This window comes from Moschus berezovskii, chromosome 17 (assembly GCF_049115385.1).
Source record: "Moschus berezovskii isolate FMDL1 chromosome 17, NW_MosBer_1.0, whole genome shotgun sequence".
Lineage (NCBI taxonomy): Eukaryota > Metazoa > Chordata > Mammalia > Artiodactyla > Moschidae > Moschus > Moschus berezovskii.
The window spans coordinates 13,214,780-13,236,040 of NC_142476.1; the positions used below are offsets into that span (position 1 = coordinate 13,214,780).

The 21,261-nt window shown below is 47.7% G+C and overlaps 1 protein-coding gene across 2 annotated transcripts in view; it reads right to left on the reverse strand.

Moving 5' to 3' along the window:
- NR5A2 (nuclear receptor subfamily 5 group A member 2) overlaps window positions 1-21,261 on the reverse strand; it is a 120,232-nt gene that overhangs the window by 93,235 nt on the left and 5,736 nt on the right. For both annotated transcript variants that reach the window (XM_055418959.2, XM_055418962.2), the window contains exons 3-4: window positions 20,445-20,586; window positions 17,570-18,216 (exon numbers count right to left, since the gene is read on the reverse strand). In XM_055418959.2, the coding sequence (XP_055274934.1) occupies window positions 17,570-18,216; window positions 20,445-20,586 (789 nt within the window). The remainder of the gene's footprint in view (window positions 1-17,569; window positions 18,217-20,444; window positions 20,587-21,261) is intronic.

The following is a 21,261-nucleotide window of genomic DNA, read 5'->3' on the forward strand; positions in this document are numbered from 1 at the left end:
TCTGCATATCTGAGGTTATTTATATTTCTCCCAGCAATCTTGATTCCAGCTTGTGCTTCTTCCAGCCCAGCGTTCGTCATGATGTACTCTGCATATAAGTTAAATAAGCAGGGTGACAATGTTTAAGGCTGGGTAAATACGGAAATCCCTGGCAGTCCAGTGGTTAAGGCCCCGTGATCCCAACACAGGGGGAACAGGTTCCATCCCTGGTTAGGGAACTGGAACCCACGTGCTGCATGGCAGGGCCAAGAAATAAAACAATTTAAAAAACAAAAAAAATTTTAAAAGACTGGGTAAATAAAATCCAAGAGAAAATGTATGACTCCTCAAAAGTTGACTGTGCCATTCCTCTTTAGAAAAACTGAATTTCTGCAATGTGAGGCTCTTCAAACCTTTATATCCTGCTTCACCACGTCACTACAGGAAACCCTCACCCTCCTCAGCAGGCCACTATGACACCTACATGGACGCACAGTACGCCTGTCACTGGAGAGTGCGAATTCTTCACGGATGCTTCAGCGAAACTGACACAGAACTTACGGCACTTTCGACTTAAATATAGAGACGTGCGTGAGTCACGCCTCAGGGCAAGGAGAGTGGAGCCGTGGAAACAGGAAGATGCGTGCAAGCGGCCGGCCGGTGCGTCCAGGTGAGGCGGTGGACCCGCGGGAGAGCCCCGATGCGCTCGTGCTCACACTGCAGCTACGCCGCGAATCCACAGGCAGGGCTACCCTCGTCCTCCCGCGCGTGGCGAGGCGTCATTCTTGGGAGGAAAACTCAGTGGAGGTGTCTGGGCTTCTTACCTGTTATTCAGTGTGGACGGTCGTTGTTGTTCAGTCCCGCAGTCTTCAACTCTTTGTGACCCCATGGACGGCAGCACACAGGTTTCCCTTTCCTTCACTATATCCCCGAGTTTGCTCAAATGCATGTCCATTGAGTCGGTGATGCCATCCAACCATCTCATCCTCTGTTGCCCCCTTCTCCTGCTGCCCTCAACCTTTCCCAGGATCGGGGACTTTTCCAATGAGTCGGCTCGTTGAATCAGGCGGCCAGAGTATTGGAGCTTCAGCATCAGTCCTTCCAATGAATATTCAGCTTGATTCAGTGTAGGTGGTCTACACTTAACTCCTATTTGACTACGGTGTAGATTCTTAGCTGTATCCCCAGCTCCTTCCTACCCCAGGGACATCCGATGCAGGAAAGATGTAGGAAATTCCTTATCGGAATAGAAATCAGAGGCACTCTTTCTTGAAATGAATGAGCTTAAGTTTCAGAAACCTTCCCAACTGCAGAGATACCAGACAAAATAAAGACCAAGGTATTTTTCAATGTCAAGAAGTAAAGTACGCAAGGTACAAGCAGTGGGAAACGAAGTCCTTTTGGAGTATCAGGAGATATAAGAATTATAATACATGAAATACGCATCGCTGTGGGCAGGGTATGATCCTGGTATGTCAGGCATAGGTCCGACTCTTTGGGATCTTAGACTGGAGCCCGCCATGCTTCTCTTTCTATGAGATTCTCCAGGCAAGGATACTGGAGTGGGTTGCCAGGCCCTCCTCCAGGGGATCTTCCCGACACAGGGATCAAACCCACATGTCTTACATCTCCTGTCTTTGCAGGTGGGTTCTTCACCACTAGTGCCACCTGGGAAGCCCTTGGAATACTCATGCCCATCTATAATTTTGTAGATAAACCCCTGGATTTGTTTTATAATCCAAACCTGGTCAGCACTGTGGGGAGAGAAGCGTTGGAGAGCCTGTAGCTTGGATTATCTCTGTTACTATAGAAAAGAAAGTGAAAGTTCTTAGAAAAGCAACAAAGATAATGAACAGATTGGATAATGTTCAGTAGAACATTTAAAATACCCAGCAATTTTCTCCTCATAAAAAAAGACACGGCTGTGGAGGAAAACAAAGGTGGGTCCATATCAAGGAGGTGGCTCAAACTGTGGAATCAAATTCTTCTAGACAATTTTAAAGGTCTGATGGTCCAAAGCTCCCTTCTACTTTCTCAGAAGGGTGAGTCACGTTGGCCTCAGCCATTCATCGAATGTGCCACTCCGACTGAATTTCCAACCTGGTAAGCTTCTGGTGGCAGAGGGGTTTGGTCTTAACCAGACTCCTATCTTAATTACTGAAATACATTTGGATCCCTTAAGGAGAGAATACTGGTAAGTTTTCATGTAGCTGCAACTCAACAAGCTGTAACTCAGTAAGAGATTAGAACCAAGCCAAGGGTGCCCTCCTGTTTTGATTTCACTGACAGGCTGGTGGCACTTGTGCAGGATGAAGGGTCTGAGCTGCAAATCAAAGAGCATCTTGATGCTGCAAAACTCTGAGGCCGACTGCATAAGGGTGTCAAGAATCTGGGTCTCTGGGAAGAACTTGGTTTCTTGTCTGCTGGGGATGTTGCAGCTACAGAACGTCAGAGGGTCCCCAAGGCAGTGTCTAAGGACCTGTCCCAGCATCTGAATCTACCTGTTCCAGGAGCATGTCAGGCGCTCTGCGGGCCCTGCTCCCAGAGATGCTGGTTCCCCCTTCTTCTCCACAATGGCTCTCAGTGGCTCAAGCCACAAACTCAAACTGTGCTTGTCTCATTCTTTTCTGCGAAAGCCCCTTTCCGCAGATCTGTCCGCTTTACCTTAACCTGTGTCCCGAGTCCGTCCACGCCGTCACTTCTCCCGTCCCATCGTCACGCCCTGTCTAAGCCTCCGGCCTGCTGAACCTCCTACGTCCCTTCTTGCTCCCTTCTGAACCACTTCCCACCTGTGGCCAGAGAGATGTTTCCCGTAATGAGAATGCAGTGAAGACACTGAATTGTCTAAAATCTTCCTGAGCTCCTGTCCCAAGCAGCACAAAATCCAAGCCCTACGTGGGCTGGACCTCGCCAGACTCTGACTCTCTGCACTTTGGCTTTCTTCATGCTTCTTGAGAATACTGAGCTAGTTTCCACCCCGGGGCCTTTGCCTTGTGTCTGGACTGTGTCTCCGAGCTGGGCAAGCCTGGTTCTTTCCTGTTGCTTAGGTTTCGGCTCAGTGTCCGCTCCTCACGCTGCTTCCTCTGATGCCCTCTCCTCCCACATTTATTCTGGTCACGTCATCTTTCCTGTCTGTTTACCGCGTGCTTCCCTCCCACTACAAAGTGAGCATCAACAAAAATGGTATCCTGGTTAGTCTTGTTCACGCCTGCATCCCCTGGTTTAGAATGGGGCTTGTCAGTGAGTGGATAATTTTAGTTTTTGGCCTCACCATGTGGCATGTGGGATCTTAGTTCCCTGACCAGGAACTGAATCCATACCCCTACACTGGAAGCACAGAGTCTTAACCACTGGATCTCAGGGAAGTCCCCTTAGTGGGTATTTAATTAACACGGACCGAATGAATGATTTGAACAAATAATTTTAAAAGCTGGCATGTGATCACTCTAGATCCACTGGGCTAGCTGAACCCTCTCACCAACACTGTCAATATAAACTGGTGCCGTTAAATCAATGACTATGAAACAAACAGGAATAGATCTGTGTAAGGTTACAAAGAAAAAAGTTTCCTGGTCAAAATACGAGTTATACTGAAGGAATTTTAAAATGTCACACAGGTTTAAACATGAAATAAAAACCAGAACCTCGAATATATCCATGTCACCAGTGACTGGAATCTACCAAGAAGAAAAGGCCTATTGGAAAGAATAGCAGAAATAACAAAGTATATATAAAAGACTTTATACCTTCTTCACATTAACAACAGCGTTCAAGCAATACATAAAAAGAAGTCATTGGAATGCATTTCAGATAAATACTGGGAAAACAAAGGAAAATGACACCAAAATTGAACGCAAAAAAAGAAACAGAAAAAAAAAAAGGCTTGAATAATAAAACATTATTAAAATAAAAAATAAAGCTTGAGAAATAAAATAGTGGTTTTGAGGTATAATAAACATACGAGAAAAGTAACTCCCCCCCAGAAAAAGAAACAGTCAGCGTGTATGTCCAACGGCCACCGTGCAAGTTTCCAGTCCCTCTGGGTCACTCCTCAACCTCCCCTGGCGGCTTCCCTTTGCCCAGGACAGGACCGATACATAGGAGCCCAAGTGGGGACCTCGCTACCTGTCCGGTCACCTCCCCCTACGTTCCCCTTCCTGCGAAAGGAATCATGCAGGTGTCCCCAGGTTACGGGGCCCAGGCCTTGTGCTCTCTGCACCAGCTCCTCTCTGCTGGAGACACCGCCCTGACCTGCTCATCTGGCTGGCATCTCCTACTCATCCTGCAAGACCTCCCCTCCCCTGACCAGACTTGCCCCAGCTCCACGCAGGGTGGGCGCCCCAGGAGCTTACCCTGCATTCTAGGCAAACCTTCCTCTCCTGGGACTGGTCATTGCTGGACTACTGCCAATGGACCACTGGTTGGTGGCGGTTCAATTGCTCAGTCGTGTCCGACTCTTGCGACCCCATGGACCATAGCCCACCAGGCTCCTCTGTCCATGGGATTCTCCAGGCAAGAACACTGGAGTGGGCTGCCATTTCCTTCTCCAGAGGATCCTCCTGACCCAGGGATCGAACCCAGGTCCCCTGCACTGCAGGCAGATTCTTCACTAACTGAGCCACAAGGGAATCCCCAAACGTATCAATAGGACGTTCCAAATTCTGCACCATAGACCGTTAACGGAGCTACACAAACGGCACTTTCCACAAGGGAAGCCCCAAACGCATCAATAGGATGCTCTAAATTCTGGACCATAGACAGTTAACGGAGCTACACAAACGGTACTTCATTTTCCTCATCTTTACTTTCTTCGTCCACATTATTTTATAGCTAAGAATAAATAAGACTCTTGAGAGTCCCTTGGACTGCAAGGAGATCCAACCAGTCCATCCTAAAGGAGATCAGTCCTGGGTGTTCATTGGAAGGACTGATGTTGAAGCTGAAACTCCAATACTTTGGCCACCTGATGCGGAGAGCTGACTCATTCGAAAAGGCCCTGATGCTGGGAAAGATTGAAGGCAGGAGGAGAAGGGGATGACAGAGGATGAGATGGCTGGATGGCATCACTGACTCGATGGACATGAGTTTGAGTGAACTCCGGGAGTCGGTGATGGACAGGGAGGCTGGCATGCTGCAGTTCATGGGGTCGCAAAGAGTCAGACACGACCGAGAGATTGAACTGAACTGAACTGAAGAATAAATAAATATCTTCTAATATTCACCTCCGTCAACTATGGCTGTATGAAATTGTTCAATGTCATTTTTTACATGAAAAGTTTATTTTTAAACTTGTGACAGAATTAAACCTAAGTTTTCTTTATACAAAACAGAGTCCCCTCTTTAAGAGGCATGAACTGCCCATGTACTCGATGCAATCTGCCACTGCTACCACAAACCCCGCCGTGTTTCTCAGGGGTGGGCGTGCTGTCCATGAGAATTCGATCGACTCTTCAGTTTCAGTACCGTTTCAAGCATCACGTAGCTGCACAGGCTTCCAGAGGCAGGGTCTGCTGGGTGTTGCTCCTACTTGAATTGAGCAAAGCGCCCCGGAGGACACGGCTGGTGTCGGGGGCGGGGAGCCCACCTGTCCTGTCTGCAGCACACGGATCGACGAAGTCAGAACTCAGTAAAGGCTGCGTGAATGAGGGCATGAACAGGTAAGAGATAAATGGATAAAATCTCAGACCTGCCCTGATCCTAAGTCACAGTCCATCATTTACACCAGAAGTGTTTTACCAATGGTAGGGGGTCAAGCCTTCTTGAATTGATTAGATTCTTGAAGGATTTCTTTAGAGATTCACGCCTAAAGAAAAAACCACTACATCCTGGTGAACGAAATGCGGGCACAATGTGTTCTGGCTCTTTTCAAAAGCCAGCCCTCAATTGGACCCGTCCAAATCCATGACTGGAATGAAGTTATGTTTTCAAGAGTGTGACATGTCATTGATAAAACCATAGAAGGAATTCTCTGTGGTCGAATAAAACTCCTCTGAAAACATTCATAACCACAAATCCCAATACATGAGCGCAAACTATTTATGCTTTTAAAGCAAGTTAGACCCCACAAAAGTGACGGCTATTGTTTCCACGCTAAATATCTGGCACGAGTTGAACCTTATATAAATGGCAGTATTTTTGTGCCCAAGCATCTTCCCTCCTTCATTTGCTTGCCAAACAGATCCAGAATTTTTTTTTCCCTCCGAAACTGGAGCAAGAATCAATTAAAATGTATAATAATGTGTTAACTAGCTAATACAGCAATTAACGCTAAGGGGCATTTCAAACCCTGAGTTTTTAGCAACAGCCCTGTTCTTTCATTCTCTCTGTCAGATCTGTAATTGAAAGAATACCGTGAGAGAAGCCTTTCATCAGCTCCAAGAGTTACATTTCCCGCTTTGATAACCGTACAAGGAAATCTGAGGCACTTCAAGCTTCCAATTACATTTGATTAGCCAGTCAAAATCATCTAACAGCTTTCATCACCCAAAGGAGAACTTTTGAAGAATTCTGTTGCCCACACTTCTGCGCAAACACTAATCTATATCATTATTTTACAAGGGGAAATGTAATATTTAGTAAGTTTTTAAATTAGGCAAGAAGCAAAAGCCTCTTAATTCATCGCGACTTTGGGATCAAAGAAGCACAATGGTGGTGCTGAGATGTGTGAGGTAAAGGATTTGTGGTGAGTTCAGAGGAGGCAAGATAGTCTGGTCAAAATGAAACAACAGTTCTTAGAATCTGCCAACATTTCAGAGAGCATGTCTGAAAACAGGATATGCCCTCAAAACTCCTGTGATGCAGACATACAAGATCTGCCCGGGAGAGCCACGGGGGACCCGAAACCTACGTGTGTGTGGAATTATTTCCTACCAAGTGCGTGTGAATGTGGCTCTATCAGCCACCTCAGGGCCACTGCTTGAGAAGTCATTGAGAGCATCCTCCTGGGAACTTTCTGAAGACCAGTTAGGAATTTAATGCGGCTTTAAAGTGAAGACGGGATGTTATCAGTGCTGCCGTGACCCAGCCCCACGCCCCTCCCCACCCTGAGTGTATCCCTGCAACACAGACCTGATACGTTCTGTGTCTCATCATCCATAAAAATGTGCTTTTAATTTAAGTGAAGTAATTATCCTGCTCTCCCAGGTAAAGTATTCTGTAAACAGGCTATTTAGAAATGCGATCGTCATTTCACAGGAGGTGGCCCTGCTGCATAGACTTTAAAAAGCAACACTGTGAGCCAGGGATCCTCCACGCTCCCCAAATGAATGACAGAAGGGGTTACCCTCTGCCTCCGCAACCCTCGTCTTGTGCAATAAAAGACAGACTTTAGACCTGTTGGCCAATTAGTCCATCTGCCACGTCAAGAGAAGGCCTTCTTAACAGAGTCAGAAATCGGATCACGGTTGGCTGCAAAGTTAATCCTGAATGTTGTGTAATCCTGGGGACATTTCTAAATATTCAAGATAATGTGGCACTCTTTTAGTCGGCTAAATGGAGAGAACCAGGACCCTTGAGTCCTGCGCCCTTCAGATCTGTACAATTTCTCTTCCAAGTGTTTGGCTTTTCCTTCCAAGGGTGCTGGATGTGAATCACCCAGGCGTGGTCCTGGAAGGTCAGAAACACGGCGTTTGAAAATGATTTCCAGGGGACTTCCCTGGTGGTCCGGTGGTTAAGAGTCGCTTCGCAACGCAGGGCACATGGGTTTGATCCCTGGTTGAGGAACTAAAAACTCACATGGCCGGAACAAGGAAACCCCTGAACTGCAACTAGACAATCTGTGCAGCGAAATGAAGACCCCGCATGCTACAGAGAAGTTCCCACATGCCGCAGCTAAGACCCCACGCAGCCAAGTAAACCTTGTTTAAAAAGAAAGATTTCCATGGAGGAAGTAAAAAGGCAGGGACACACGGGCAGCCAGCCCTTTGAGGGACTGTGCGGAGGTGTCGCTTACACAGTGTAGGTGGGTGTTACAGGGGTCCCCACACCCCCCGGTCAGTCTCCTGTGCCCTGGCCCTGGAGGCTGACCTGCTTCTGCAACAGGAAGCCCCACTGGGTGGAGGCCTCTTGCCCCGAGTCAAGGCCACCCAGACGTTCCACCGACTGCCCGCGAACGCTGCCCGCTCCTGGGTTCCCCGACCTGACCGTTCTCACATCTTCTCCATCTGCACTCAGACCTCCAGGGCTCGGGGGCCCTCCCGGCCCCACCACGTCCCATCTGCAGGGAAATATAGACGCAGCCCCAGACGGGGCGCTCCCAGGACCCACAACACTGCAGGCGCCTCTGGGGAGCTGAGAGACCCCGGGGGAAGGAGAAGCCACGTGAGTGAGCAAAGAGAAAGGGGCTCTGGGCAGATAGAAAGGAGAGACAGAGGCAAAGGAAAGGGGAGAAAACCAAGAAGACGACACAGCAGGTCAGAGTGTCTCCAGAGACGCCGGCCGGGGCCCCGTGCACTGGAGGCCCGAGCTTCGCCTGGCGCGCGGCGAAGGCAGCCCCGCAGAGGAAGCAGGTGTTAAGCATCAGGTGTTTTGAGAAAGACCCAGGGCTGGCAGAGGGACGCTGCGGACCGCGCTGTGCTCGAGGCGGGCGGCATTCTTGGGTTAGAGATGAATGTCTTTAACGTGAACAACAGCACAAACGCGCAATTTCCATGCAGCCATTCTGCAAATGGATGTGGAGCCCGCAGAGATTTGTATGATCGACTTCCCGAGCTGCAGAAGAATAAGTCAGAGCAAGTCATCCTTCACTTGCCCTGGAAAATAGAAAGCCCTATTTTACCTCACAGGTTCAGAGGGCAAAGCCCTTCAAAAGTGTGTTAAGGAGTGTCACACATGAGTCACGTTTGCGGCGTTGTCACCCACGATCAGACTTGGTGTGATGGCGGACGTCGTCGGCAGACGGGGTCCCGGGGCTTGGGGACTCGGGGCGCTCCTCTCCCCGAGCCTGAGGAGCAGACATTCTGGACTTTCTGTAAGATGTGTGAGCAGCCTGTGTGTCCCGCTGGGCAGACGTGTGGGCCTTGGGCCGACCAGGGACCCGGAGGAGTCTCGGCAAACAGGTTTGGACCAGCTTCTAAGCAGACAGGCTGACACACTGGCCTCTACGGGCCACGTGGTTGGAACCAGAGGTGGGCACTCGGGGTGGGCTTCAGGGTGGGAGAGCCTGCCCGGTGTCCCCAAGTGGGGAGCACCACGCCCCTGCTGACCCTCCAGTTACATACGCTTTTACAGATTAAGGTTTAGAAGTTCTGGAGTCTACAACCAACGGCAAACTCCTCCTCTTCTCTGGTTCTGTATTCCAGCCCTACAAGGTCACTGCCAATTAAGAAAGCAGGAATTCACAAGTTATTGGGTCATTTTAAGCAATGGCTCTCTGCAGCTGAAGCACACAGGTCTTTCAGACCCGTTATAAAGCAGTACTCAGATGGGCGTAGTTTACAAAAGACCGCCACATGCATTTTTGGTTTCAAAGACATCATTAGTACTTAATAGCCGCGTGACTTGGGAGAAATCAGTGAAAGTCTTTAGGTCTCGGAACCTCAGCTGCACACTGGGAGCAAACATGCTCACTGCCCAGGAAGTAACGAGTATTAAATGAGATACAATACTGGTAAAGCGATCGACAATTGTCTGACTCAGTAGTAAAAATTCAGTAAGTGACAGCTACTATCACCTGTTTTCCAAACAAAGTATTTTCTGTTGACCTTGAGCCTTCCCTAAGCTCTCTCCTATTAATGTAACTCCAAGCCTTGGGGGCAGGTTATCTACTGAGCTTTTTTTTTTTCCCCTTCTGTCTTTCTTCCTCCATCTCTCTCATGCCTGCTTCCCACCCCCCTCCCCAAACTGGCTGAAGTGCCTCGGTTAATTCTGCCAGTGACAGGTTATTTGACTGAAAAAAATCAGGTGGTTTAAAAACCTGGTTAGCAAAACTACAATGAGGTCAGACCTGACAGTGGTCAGAACGGCCGTCGTTAGAGAGTCTACAGGTAAGAAGTGCTGGAGAGAGTGTGGAGAACACGGGACGTTCCGACATCATCGCTGGTGGGGATGTAAAGTGGCACCGCCACTCTGGGGAACGGACAGAGGCTCCTGAAAACACGAACAACAGAGCTGCCTGCAGGCCCACTCCTGCGCACACGTTCAGACAGAACTGCAGCTCCAACAACGCACACACCCCTACATTCACAGCAGCGCTCACTACTGAAAACAGCCAAGACGTGGACACAACCTATGTGGCCATTTACAGAAGAACGGATAATGAAATCGTGCCATTCGCAGCAACGTGATGGACCTGGGGATGACCATGCTGAGTGAAGTAAAGCAGACACGTGCCGCACAACATCGCGGAGGTGTGGAACCTAAAACACGACACAGACGAACTCGTCTGTGAAGCAGACTCACAGACACGGCGGCCAGACCTGTGGTTTCCGAGGTGGGGGCTGGGGGAGGACGGATTGGGAATTTGGGATTAGTGGGAGCAAACTATCATACACAGGATGGACAGACATGGTCCTGCTGTATGTAGGACAGGGAACTGTATTCAATGCCCCGTGATAAAGCAAAGTAGAAAAGAATATGAGAAACAATATACACATGTATAACTGAATCACTCTACTGTTCAGCAGAAACGAACACAACATTGGAAACCAATCATATGGGAATAAAACAAACTCCAGAAAATTATAAAATAAAAACCTAGTTAGCAAAAGTTTATGAATCAGTTAACTCTGTGTCTCTCTGGATCCAGAAGGAATAGACGGACATGTCCTCTGGAAGGACCACCTTATGTGACAGCAAGGGTCCAGGGCTTCCCCTCCTGGGCAAGAGGCGACCTTGTCCCGCCCTCCCGCCCCAGGAGGGAAGGAGTGGCCGGGACAGGAGCCCGGGGAGAGGTACCCAGCCTTCAGCAGGCAGACTGAGCGGCAATCAAAGGGGCCTCTTCCCTCCACCGCCCGACCTGGAGCAGAGCAAGGGAGATGCCCGTCTTCTTCCCACCCTCACCGTTCATTTCTGACGCCTGACAGCGGCCCAGCCAGTTAAACACGGGGCCCCTGGTGTGGCGGGCTTCTCCCACGCTCCCCACCATCCCGCAGGTAACACACAGGTTAACAGGAACAGGAAGCGCGTCGGGTGTGTGAACAAGCAAACCCAGCATGAAGCCACGCTCACCGCTCCCACCAAAGCCCCGGCTCCCACCCGACTGCACAGTAACTATTAGTGTCTGGTCACACGGAGACACAGAGTCTAAAGCCAGAGTCTGCAGCCTGTAGATGTATCCTCACTGAATAAAGCAAACGTAATACTTTTAAGGAGTTCCCTGGTGGCTCCGTGGTAAAGAATCCACCTGCCATGCAGGAGACACAGGTTCGATCCCTGAGTCGGGAAGATTCCCTGGAGGAGGAAATGGCAACCCACTCCAACATTCTTGCCTGGAAAATCCCACAGACAGAGGAGCCTGGTGGGCTACAGTCCACAGGGTTGAAACAGGGTCCAACCTGACTTAGCGACTTAACAACAACAACACTTTAAAAGAAATCGAGAGGGTGGAGCATCTAGCACTCCACAGTTGGTGGGGGGTCATTTCTGTCAAAGAACAACACCTCTACCTTAAACAGGTATTGATGGGGGAGAGCCGATTCACCTGGCAGGCAGTGACCAAGAAGACTTTAACGGCCACAGGAAGATTCCTCACAGTAAGCGACACGGGTGCAGGAACACGTGAGCCTGGACAAGCACGGACAGCCAGAGGGATCCACATCTCAGCACCAGCAACCAGACCAGAGGCTCTGTGCCACGTCTGCCCAGAGGAGCCACAGAAGCAGACGTCTGATGCCCAAGAGCCCCGAGTCACAGAGTCAGACCTGCAGATTCCAACCTCCCCTCCAAACTCAAAGGCAGCAGAAAACTTCCATGCCCACCCCCAGTGGAAGAAAAGCCACGTTTCCAGTTTCCTTGTCAACCTACGGAAGGTCCATTTATTTCCTTCTGAACTCTTATTGAGAAATAGGTTTCATGGTCAGAGATGTTTTTATTTGCCTTCGAACAGAAATACTTCTCCCCTCTTTATGGGAAACCACATTAAATACTGATCATCTGCTTCTAGGAGGAACTACTTTGCATCCAAAGAAATGAAAACACAGGTAAGTAAAGTGACGGACTATGATTCTGGGTACATGAGCTTGAAAGCTCAGGCAGAGGCAAAAGGGAGCAGTGGGGGTGTGTGTGCACTCTGCTGTGTCTGACTCTTTGCGACCGCATGACTGCAGCCCACCAGGCTCCCCTGTCCATGGGCATCTCGAGGCTAGAATACTGGAGCAGGTTGCCATTTCTTTCTCCAGAAGATCTTCCCGACCCAGGAATTGAACTTGCATCTCCTGTGTTGCGTCTCCTGCACTGGCAGGCGGATTCTTTACCAGTGAGCCACCTGGAGGCATTAAAGAGAGCAGGATGGCAGATACGGCAGGTGAACACACAGACAGAAAGGAAGGGCTAAGCAAATCCACTAAAGAACACGGCTTCAAACTGGGCAATCCAGCAAACTGAAGACTGCAGACCTATGTTGGCTGGGAGAAGTCAACTGAGGCTTGGGAAAAGGCAGCTAGGGTGTTAACGATAAATAAATTAAAACTCTGCTCAAAAAGCATCTGCACCAGAGCAGAGAAGAAAGGGCAGCTGGCTTTCGGGAAAACTGGCTTCTGCGTGGCTGAATTCCTTTGGCACAAACTCCCTGAGCCTCTGAGCCCTATTTTCCACAGAAACACTAGTTACGCGTCTCAGTCAGGATTAATTTAGACTTTTTTATTCCTCCATGTACGAGAATCGTTCACGGAGGGGAAGTTCTTCTCCATCCATTCCCAGAATCCTCGGAAGACATCTGGTCTCATTAGATGATCAAACAGGTCCTGCAGATTCATTAGTTGTGCAACAAAGTGGGAATCACTTGCCCACTGCTCTTGTGTTTGTGAGATGCTCAGGACAGAGACGAGAGAAAAATGAGTGAAGGAAAAACAGCACCATCTTTCTGACCCGTGATGGCGGCACTTTCTGGGATGTTGGGCGAGGGGGTCTGGAGTTCACTCTTGATTTCCAAAAACACAAGTGAAAGTCAAGAATACAGGCCACTGTAAGACAGGTGGAGCTTAAAGATTCGAAGGTATAGTGAACAGATGCTTGACCCCAGGAATGCTGTCAGGCTGGGGGTAATTCAGGGCCATCTGCCACTTGGTTACAATCCTAAGCTCCCTTCCTGACTGTTTTCACAAACACACAGAAAGGAGCCCAAGCTGATGCACCCGGCACCCAGCCGGACCCAGGACATAACTTCCTTTACCCACTTTACAGCAGGGCAGGGCCCCACGTGGCCGCCTGTCCTCCCGAGGGCGGTGGGCACAGGGGAGGCACTCAGAGGGGTCTGGACCCTCCTACAGGGCTCAGGAGTGCCAGCGGGAAGACACATGTCACTCGCAGAGGTCCCCGTGGCCTGCGAGAATTGGAGCCGTTTTCTAAAGTGACTCCCTCCCTCCAAGGGATGGGTCTGGGCTCAGAGGAAATCTATCTCGCTGATTATCAGTGATTTAGTAACTGGGCGGTAGTGATGGACTTCTGATAACCGGGAGGTCTGCCGTGGCTTCCCTGGGAAAGGCGTGGATTTTTGGAGTCAAAGGTGAAAGGGCTTGTGTGCGTGCGTGTGTGTGTGTACGTGTGTGTGTGTCTTGGGGCGGGGGCGGGGCTGTGGAGAAGCACAGTTTCTTGTAACCTGAATGGCCAGCCCCCCAGTTCTTCCCTGCGGTAGACAGCTGTATAATCTCGGACAGGCCACAGCCCCCCTGCCTCAGCTTCTCCACATGTAAACGAAGGGGCTACAGTCCAAGGACCCCCACCATCTCATCCCACTCTGGAAAGCCTGTGGTGTCCGGGCCGCGAGGATCGCTAGACGCACTGGTGCTGGCTGGACAGCTACCCCGGCTAGTTCACCTTTCCCATGCCATGACTTTGGACAGAAATCAGAACTGCCCCTCATATAGGAAACAAAACAGCTCACTTATATGTACTCTCTTTTCCCTGGCCATCGCCTAGCTCTGAAACTGCACGGTTTCTATATTGTATTTTTATTTTTTTTGCTGTTTATATGCTGTTTTACAAGATGTACATATGGTAGTTAAAATTTGCTCTTTCCCATTCCAATATTTTAAATGGGAACCAGAATATCACTTCTTTTTTTGTACCGTGTAGCTAAACAACCCACCAGATTTCCTCCGGCCCTTTGACCCCTTAGACAGTAAACAAATGAAATCTGCTTTCCCCTCTTCTCCACGCAGAGAGTAACGTGTGAGAGTTACTCCCTGTGAGAGTGAGCAAGGGGTCGTTTTCAAAACCACCCGATTATCCTGTAACTTCTCCTGCAGCAGACGTGTGCCTTTCCAGGTCGGGGTTGTGGAGGAATAAGCGACCTGCTCTATAAGTATACCGCCTGATGGGTAATTGATGGTGAAGTTAACGATAAAAAGACAAATGTGAAAAAGGGGCCGACTGTCTAAATCTTCACAAACGCTATTTTAAAAATCACAAGGTTTGCAGGAAGGTGGGCGCAGGACTGGGCTGCAGGTGTCCAGGGGGCCCTGGAGGCCAGGCCGCGGTGAATGGGGGTTGGGGGAGGCCTTGTGCAGGAGGTGTTCCTGGCCGGGGCAGGTGGAGCACGCCCGGTGGCTGGCCCACGACCCTGCCCAGGAGTAACCACTCCTGGGCTGCTGGGCCTGCCTCCTTAGTGGGTCGGGAAATCAGCTCGGGGGGCCGTGAGCGGGAATTTTTTTTTTTTTTAAAGCATAAAATAAATTCGACTAAAGCAAAATAGAATAGAAAATATCAGCATGCGTGGCATGCACAAAAGCATGTATTGTCTCGTGGAACTCTGGCCCAGCTGAGTGTGCGTGCATGCGTGCGTGCGTGTGTGTGTTTGGTACACCAGGTTCCAATGTAGAATATGTTTCTTACTGCGGGCCTTAGTTCAAAAGTTTGCAAGCCTCTGCCCTGAAATACAGGGCAGCACACATTGTCTCCACGCTGGCTTCAAACGCCTTGGTCTGGTCTCCACAAAGTGACTTTATAAACAAAGGAAAAGGGATTCTTCCGAAACAAATGGTCACCTCTCAATTCTGTATTTAAACAATCCCTAAGTTATTCTGGAATTCTACTTTTAGTCCTCTGAAAAATACTTCAAGGGCAATACCTCTTTCAAAAATATAAGTCCAAGGCCACCAGTGAAGACGGCCTAGTTGTCTTTCTCTCCTGGGGTCACCCCTGCCTTTCACAGGAGCCAGGCCAGCATGTGCATCTGTTCCCTTCTCTTCTTTAAGGCATTTTCTCACAGAAGACTGATAAATGCCTTAAACAACAGTATAAAGTACTCAGAATGCTTACACGTCCCATTCCCCAAAATGTTCACATTTTAACCAAATATGAAATCTCATGCCCTAGAAAAGAACGGCACACGGTTTAACCACAGGGAAAGGAAAAGAGAAACTTGGAGAGCATGTTTCTCCCACCTGGGGTTCTCTATGCTCACTTCACAACCTTCTCTTTTCTCATGTAAATAGCACACATGATTTCTTCCCTCATGAGTTTGTGAAACAAACTTCAGCTTTGCTTTGTTTTTTTAAGTAGATATTTATGAAACTGTGTTTGACAGCAAATATTTTATCTTATTCAACCTTGTGTCCATCTTACACCCAACGCACTGCCTGGCAAGTTTGAGGTCCTCAACGGGAAGGAATTAATTACTATTATAGAATTTTACTTCTCTATCAAGCACATGGTAATTCTGCTTTCCAATGTCAAACTGAAAAGAGTACAAGTGCATGTTTCTTCCCTGAATATAAGGGTATTAAGTAAAGCCTCCAACATTTGTCGTAAAACAGTAAGAACAATTTTAAAATAGCAGTGATCTACTAAGAATATAATATATGCTGGTTCCCAGGACTAGATGCTTTGACCATACAGTCTCGTTTATCCCTTGAAATATCTCAATAGACGTATTGTTATTCCCTACATACCTCCACCTCCCCCACAACACCACACCCAGAAAACTAAGGTTCAGAGATTGACAGCTTGCCCAACAAAGACAGTTACTAAGCAGCAAAGATCTAAAGCCAACTGGGTCCCTCTGCGAAGGCCAGGTTTCCCTCCTTCTGTGTTTCCTAACCTGTCAGCTGCATCTGGAACCATCATTTTCGTTTTCACTTTCCAATCCCTTACCTGTTCTCTTAAGGGACAAAGTTGAGAACCCAAGACCACCATCAGGAAAGCATTGCTTGTTTTTGACCGTAAGCACCTGATGACCCCAGGGTGGTCCACGCCAGAGGGTCTGGTCTGGCAGCCAACATGGCACCTTGCTCACTCCCAGTGTGATCCCCACTATCCGCCCTCTGCACACGCGGGACAGGGGCCCCGGGAGCTGGGCTGGACCCGATGGCAGGCTGACAGCAGCCCAGTGACTCGCGTGGGTCCATTCAGGTAACGTTTCTGTTTCAGATCACGGTGCCGAGAGAAGGCAGCCATGGAAAGCCAAGTTTCCCATCTGCACTTCGTTTCCACACTCCAGACCATCCACACACACAGCTTTGGACAGAACCTTTAAGTGAAAAGTCTGCTTTGTGCTGTCCTTCTTGCAGAGATTTTTAAATCTCCTCCCAAAGGCTGAAGCCGCCACGGTAACAGGAAGAAACTGATTTTATAACAGACGGACTGGAAATCAAGCCCAAAACTCAGCTCCGTCTTTAACACAGAGAATGAAAGCACTAACCACCAAGCACTACTACTGGCAGTCCTGCAGTTACTGCACGATCCCAAACTTGGTGACAACTTTCCCATATTAATTCAGTCTTCAGTTTCAGGAAATAAAATAATTATGTAGTTAAACAGAGATCCTTGTGCAAACAAGGACTGTGTTTACAATGTACCAATCCATTAAAATCAACGACAGACACAGATTATGAGAACCGAAGCCCAGCCAAGCAGACTAGCACTCACACAGGGCCCATTCCCCAGCCAAAGGCAGTAAACATCCCATTGGAATCTGCTCTGAAAACAAAAGGTTTACCAACCTAATGTCAAGGTAAACAGGTAGTAAATGCCTACTTGACACTCTTCACCAGCGGCACCATTTGCATTCTTTAGTGTCTAAACACAACAAAACGTTGGCTTTTCCTTCTAAATCGGCACCACTATAATCGAGCTCCTTACTTGGTAATTCTTCACAAGTTTACTGCCTTCTGTTTCTCGTCGGCTTCAATGTTTCAGCCATAAACCAAGGTAGAGGGAATAAGGTAATAATAAGGGAAAGGGAACAGCATTTTTCCTGTTCAGAAAAAAAAAACCCGACTAAGTTTACCGTGTGTGACATTAAATGCCACGCCCCTAAATGAAGAGCTGCAGAAAATACAGGCCCATAGAGGGAAGCCACGCAGTTCTGAAGTCAAGGTCTCAAACACCGCTTTACAGGGAAGGAAGGACAACCTGTGCGCGGCTGGCAGACCCTGCGCGGCGGGCACAGAGCTGGGCCTGGGGAGGGTAGCGGCACCCTGCGGCCGGCACGTACCTTGAGCTCCCTGAAGAAGACGCTGCTGCGGGCCCACTCGACGATTGAGAAGAGCGTCTGGTCTGCCATCTTGCACATGAGGCCGAACGTGCTGAGCCGCTCGTGCTTGCTGCGGTTGGCCTGCTCCTGCTGCAAGTAGGCCATGATCTTGGCCTGCACCTGGGGCTCGTCGGGCTCGCACTTGAGCAGTTCCAGGATGAGGTGGGGAATGCTGGCCGGGGAGCTGGTCTGGTAACTATCCACGTAGGAGTAGCCCATGATGGACTCCGGGGAGCTGGTGTAGGGGTCGGGGTACTCGGACTTGATGGCGCGGCTGGGAAGGTGGCTGTAGGTCTGGTACCCGGGCAGGCTGCCGTGGGGGGGCATGGCCATGCTGATGGGGGAGGTCACAAAGGGGCTCCGATCGTAGTCTGCAGGGGGCAAGGCAGCGTGGTTCAGAGGGAGGCCTTTGGAGGCAGAGTGGATGTTCTGAATCGCAGAGGAGAGGCTCAGCTCGGGGGGCATGGCCTGGATCACCTGAGACATGGCTTCCAGCTTCAGTCCGTTGGCCCGGATGAGGGCTTTCTTCTGCTGCTTCAGGGCCCTGTCCCTCTTGTACATGGGCCCGAACTTATTCCTCCCTCCGCGCATTCGGTCTGCCCTTACCGCTGTTGGTGTGGGCATGAAGAAACAAAAAAAGGAAGTAAGGGTATAAATAAGATGTAAATCCTGAGCACTGTCCAGATCTCCGGACAGTTAGGCTCAAAATGGACCACAAGTGGCCTGTGTGTGGTTATGTTCACCACAATAGCTCTCAAAGAGTCCCCCAAAAAGCCATGTCCTCTTTATTTATGAATTCTTTACTCCAAGTGTGTTTGTCATCAAAAAAATATTTCGGCTATGTGGGGACACATTAACCCTTCGGTGGACTGAAGAGACTCCTAGTCTGCTACCCATGGGGGATGCTCTGTGTTGCTAAGGATGAGGATCAGATTCTGTCCTGCCAGCAGGCTGGGCTTCTCTTTATGGAAAGGCAAACTGCTCAGAGAGCGCACACCCCCTCCCCCCACCAAAAAAATCAAACGGGCCATTACTGGATCAAATTGTGACTATTTCTCCTGAGAACAGCTTCCTCTCTCAAAGTCTTTTTGGCTAATTTGCTGCAAAACTGCTAGGTACATGCTCTTCTTGGGAAACCATCCTCACCCAGACTTGATGGGTACACACCAGGCAGCCAGCGGTTACTGTTTTCAATTAAGCGGAACTGGCCCTAACTAAAGCAGATGCATTTTGGAAGCTGTCGAAAGGGTCCACCATCACAATACTGGGTGGTGTCCGGGGCCACGTCTAGCAATATCCTTAGTGGGTCTTTGCTAGCTCATAGTGACCACTGGCAATTAGACCAGACACAGCGACCTCTGACAGCTTGTGACATGGTGAAATTGCTGGAGGTTAAGTTCTGGAGCTTTTTATCTTAGGATTAGTACAGCATTAAAAATTTATTGTGAATGCTAGGCACCCAGAATTCCACACAAGATAATACAGAGTTTTTCATCTGGATGATCGTTTATTGAATATTCGATTGTTTCATCTCACTGTGAGCAAAGTATGAGCATGCACCGCAGGTGACTTCCTACTAAGAAAGCACACTTGTTAAGGTAAAGAAAGGCAACCTTTTCCTTTTGTTTTTAAATCCAACGACATCATATGAGATCACAACATTTAATTTTTAACACTCTATTTTCTGAGTCTCATACTATCATAAGCATCTACCACACTGTTTTGCTGTTTGGAAAATAATAAAGGGATTGGTAATGAAGAAATTGACAAGAAGCAGTTACATCCTTTCCCAATCTCATCACAGTCCCTGGATAACCCATGAGGCTACTTCTACTGGGAAGGAATCTATTAGCAATTTCTGCAGAGTGTTTGAATTTTTTTGAGTATTTCCATCAAGTCTGAGTGCCACACAACAGAAAAGCCCCAAAGACAACTAGTCTGTGCCTCACTGAGCAAATGGAATGGGCCCCCGCATCCGGCACATCTCTGGGGCCTGTATCCCTTCTTATTACTTTATTTACAGTATATACAATCTGTGGAAAGTCAGCAGGTCAGAGACCGAAAAACAGCAACACACCATAACATCCATGAGCCACAGGTTATTTATAGCAGTCACATATTAACTTTACTTCCTCCAATCTGTACAGCATAAGCGCAGATCCTACGTTTGCAACATAACGTTTAATGTGGCTTTGGGGGAACCACTTTCTTGTTCTCGTCAAACCACTGTTACCGACATGACAGTTCATTAGTTTACATGTTTCCTGATTCTCAAAAATTTTTTTAAAAATTTTGCAGGCTCAGTCATCGTCTTCAAAAAAAATGTGCTTTCCTACACAATCAAAAATGATACTCTCCATCAGAAAAATCTCTTTATAATTAAAGGTTTTAACTCTTACTCAGGAATCATGAAACTAATAGTAACAATTACGACAAGTTAACCTATTTAAAAAGATTAAAATCAAACTTTTTTACTAGGGCATCCTGATTTGAAACCTTTAAAGGACTTTAAAAAATATTTTGGCAAATTATTTTTACTTGTTCTCAGCGGAATCACATTGGTCTTGCTTTCATCTACCCTATGAAATGCATCTGCTTCTCAAACTAAAAAATGAGTTGGGGAGGCGAAATGCCAACGATAAAAATTTTTTTCCTAGATTTCACCAGCCTTTAAATGAGACTCAGACTATACTGCTGACAAAACATAAAAAGATATTATTGTCAATAGTGTTAAAAGACTAGGAAAATACTGTTACCATGTTATAAGTACAATGTTGTTTTAAATCCCATGTCCTTGGAGAATTTGAACAGGCAGCAGTCTTTAGAAAAAACTTACCTTCTAGCTTCATTCCAACACTTAGACATTTTTGAAATCGACAGTAAGGACAACGCTTTCTCTGTGTTTTGTCAATTTGGCAGTTCTGGTTTTCTATACATGTGTACCTTTTATTATTTTGGACTGTTCGCTTAAAAAAGCCCTATAAGAGAAAACAGTAAGACATATTATAAAGCTAACACCCGTCTCTTCTATTGTTTCATTTTAAGGAAATCACCAGTAAATCTTTGCACCGTTTGAGTCCTTATGTGGTTCTGTGGCTTGTTTCAGGTTTTAACAAGATCAACCCTTCAAAACCAGACTATGGTAGAGATTTTTCTGACATCAGAGTTATACTTCACAAGAATCACATCAAATCTTGGAGAGCTTTGTCTACACACCGTTTTAGCTCAGCATTCAGGGGAAAATACGTACTACATTGACCAGTAATTTTTTTTTTTCTCTTATTAACCTTCATGTTCCAGACAAGGCACTTTTAGAGAGCTGAATTATTTTTAAGTAGTCTGATATAATTTTGGTGGCAAACTACAGTAAAATATCAACAGAAAAAATGAAATAACAAAATATTTCAGACGTTTTATAAATGTCAGCTCCAAAGAGTTAAAACAAAAGCATTTAAAGAATAAAATGGAAAAATGTGGAAAATGTTCATAATTCCACTGGAATACATTCAAGTTGGGGAACTGCAAAGAAAAAGGTGAAACTTAAAAGGAAAAGAGCATGTAGAGCAGAGAACTGGGTTTTAGCAGAGTGTATGCCTTCCTTATACTTCACCCAAAAGAATTAATCAGAAATAAAATCTGTAGCTTTATAACAC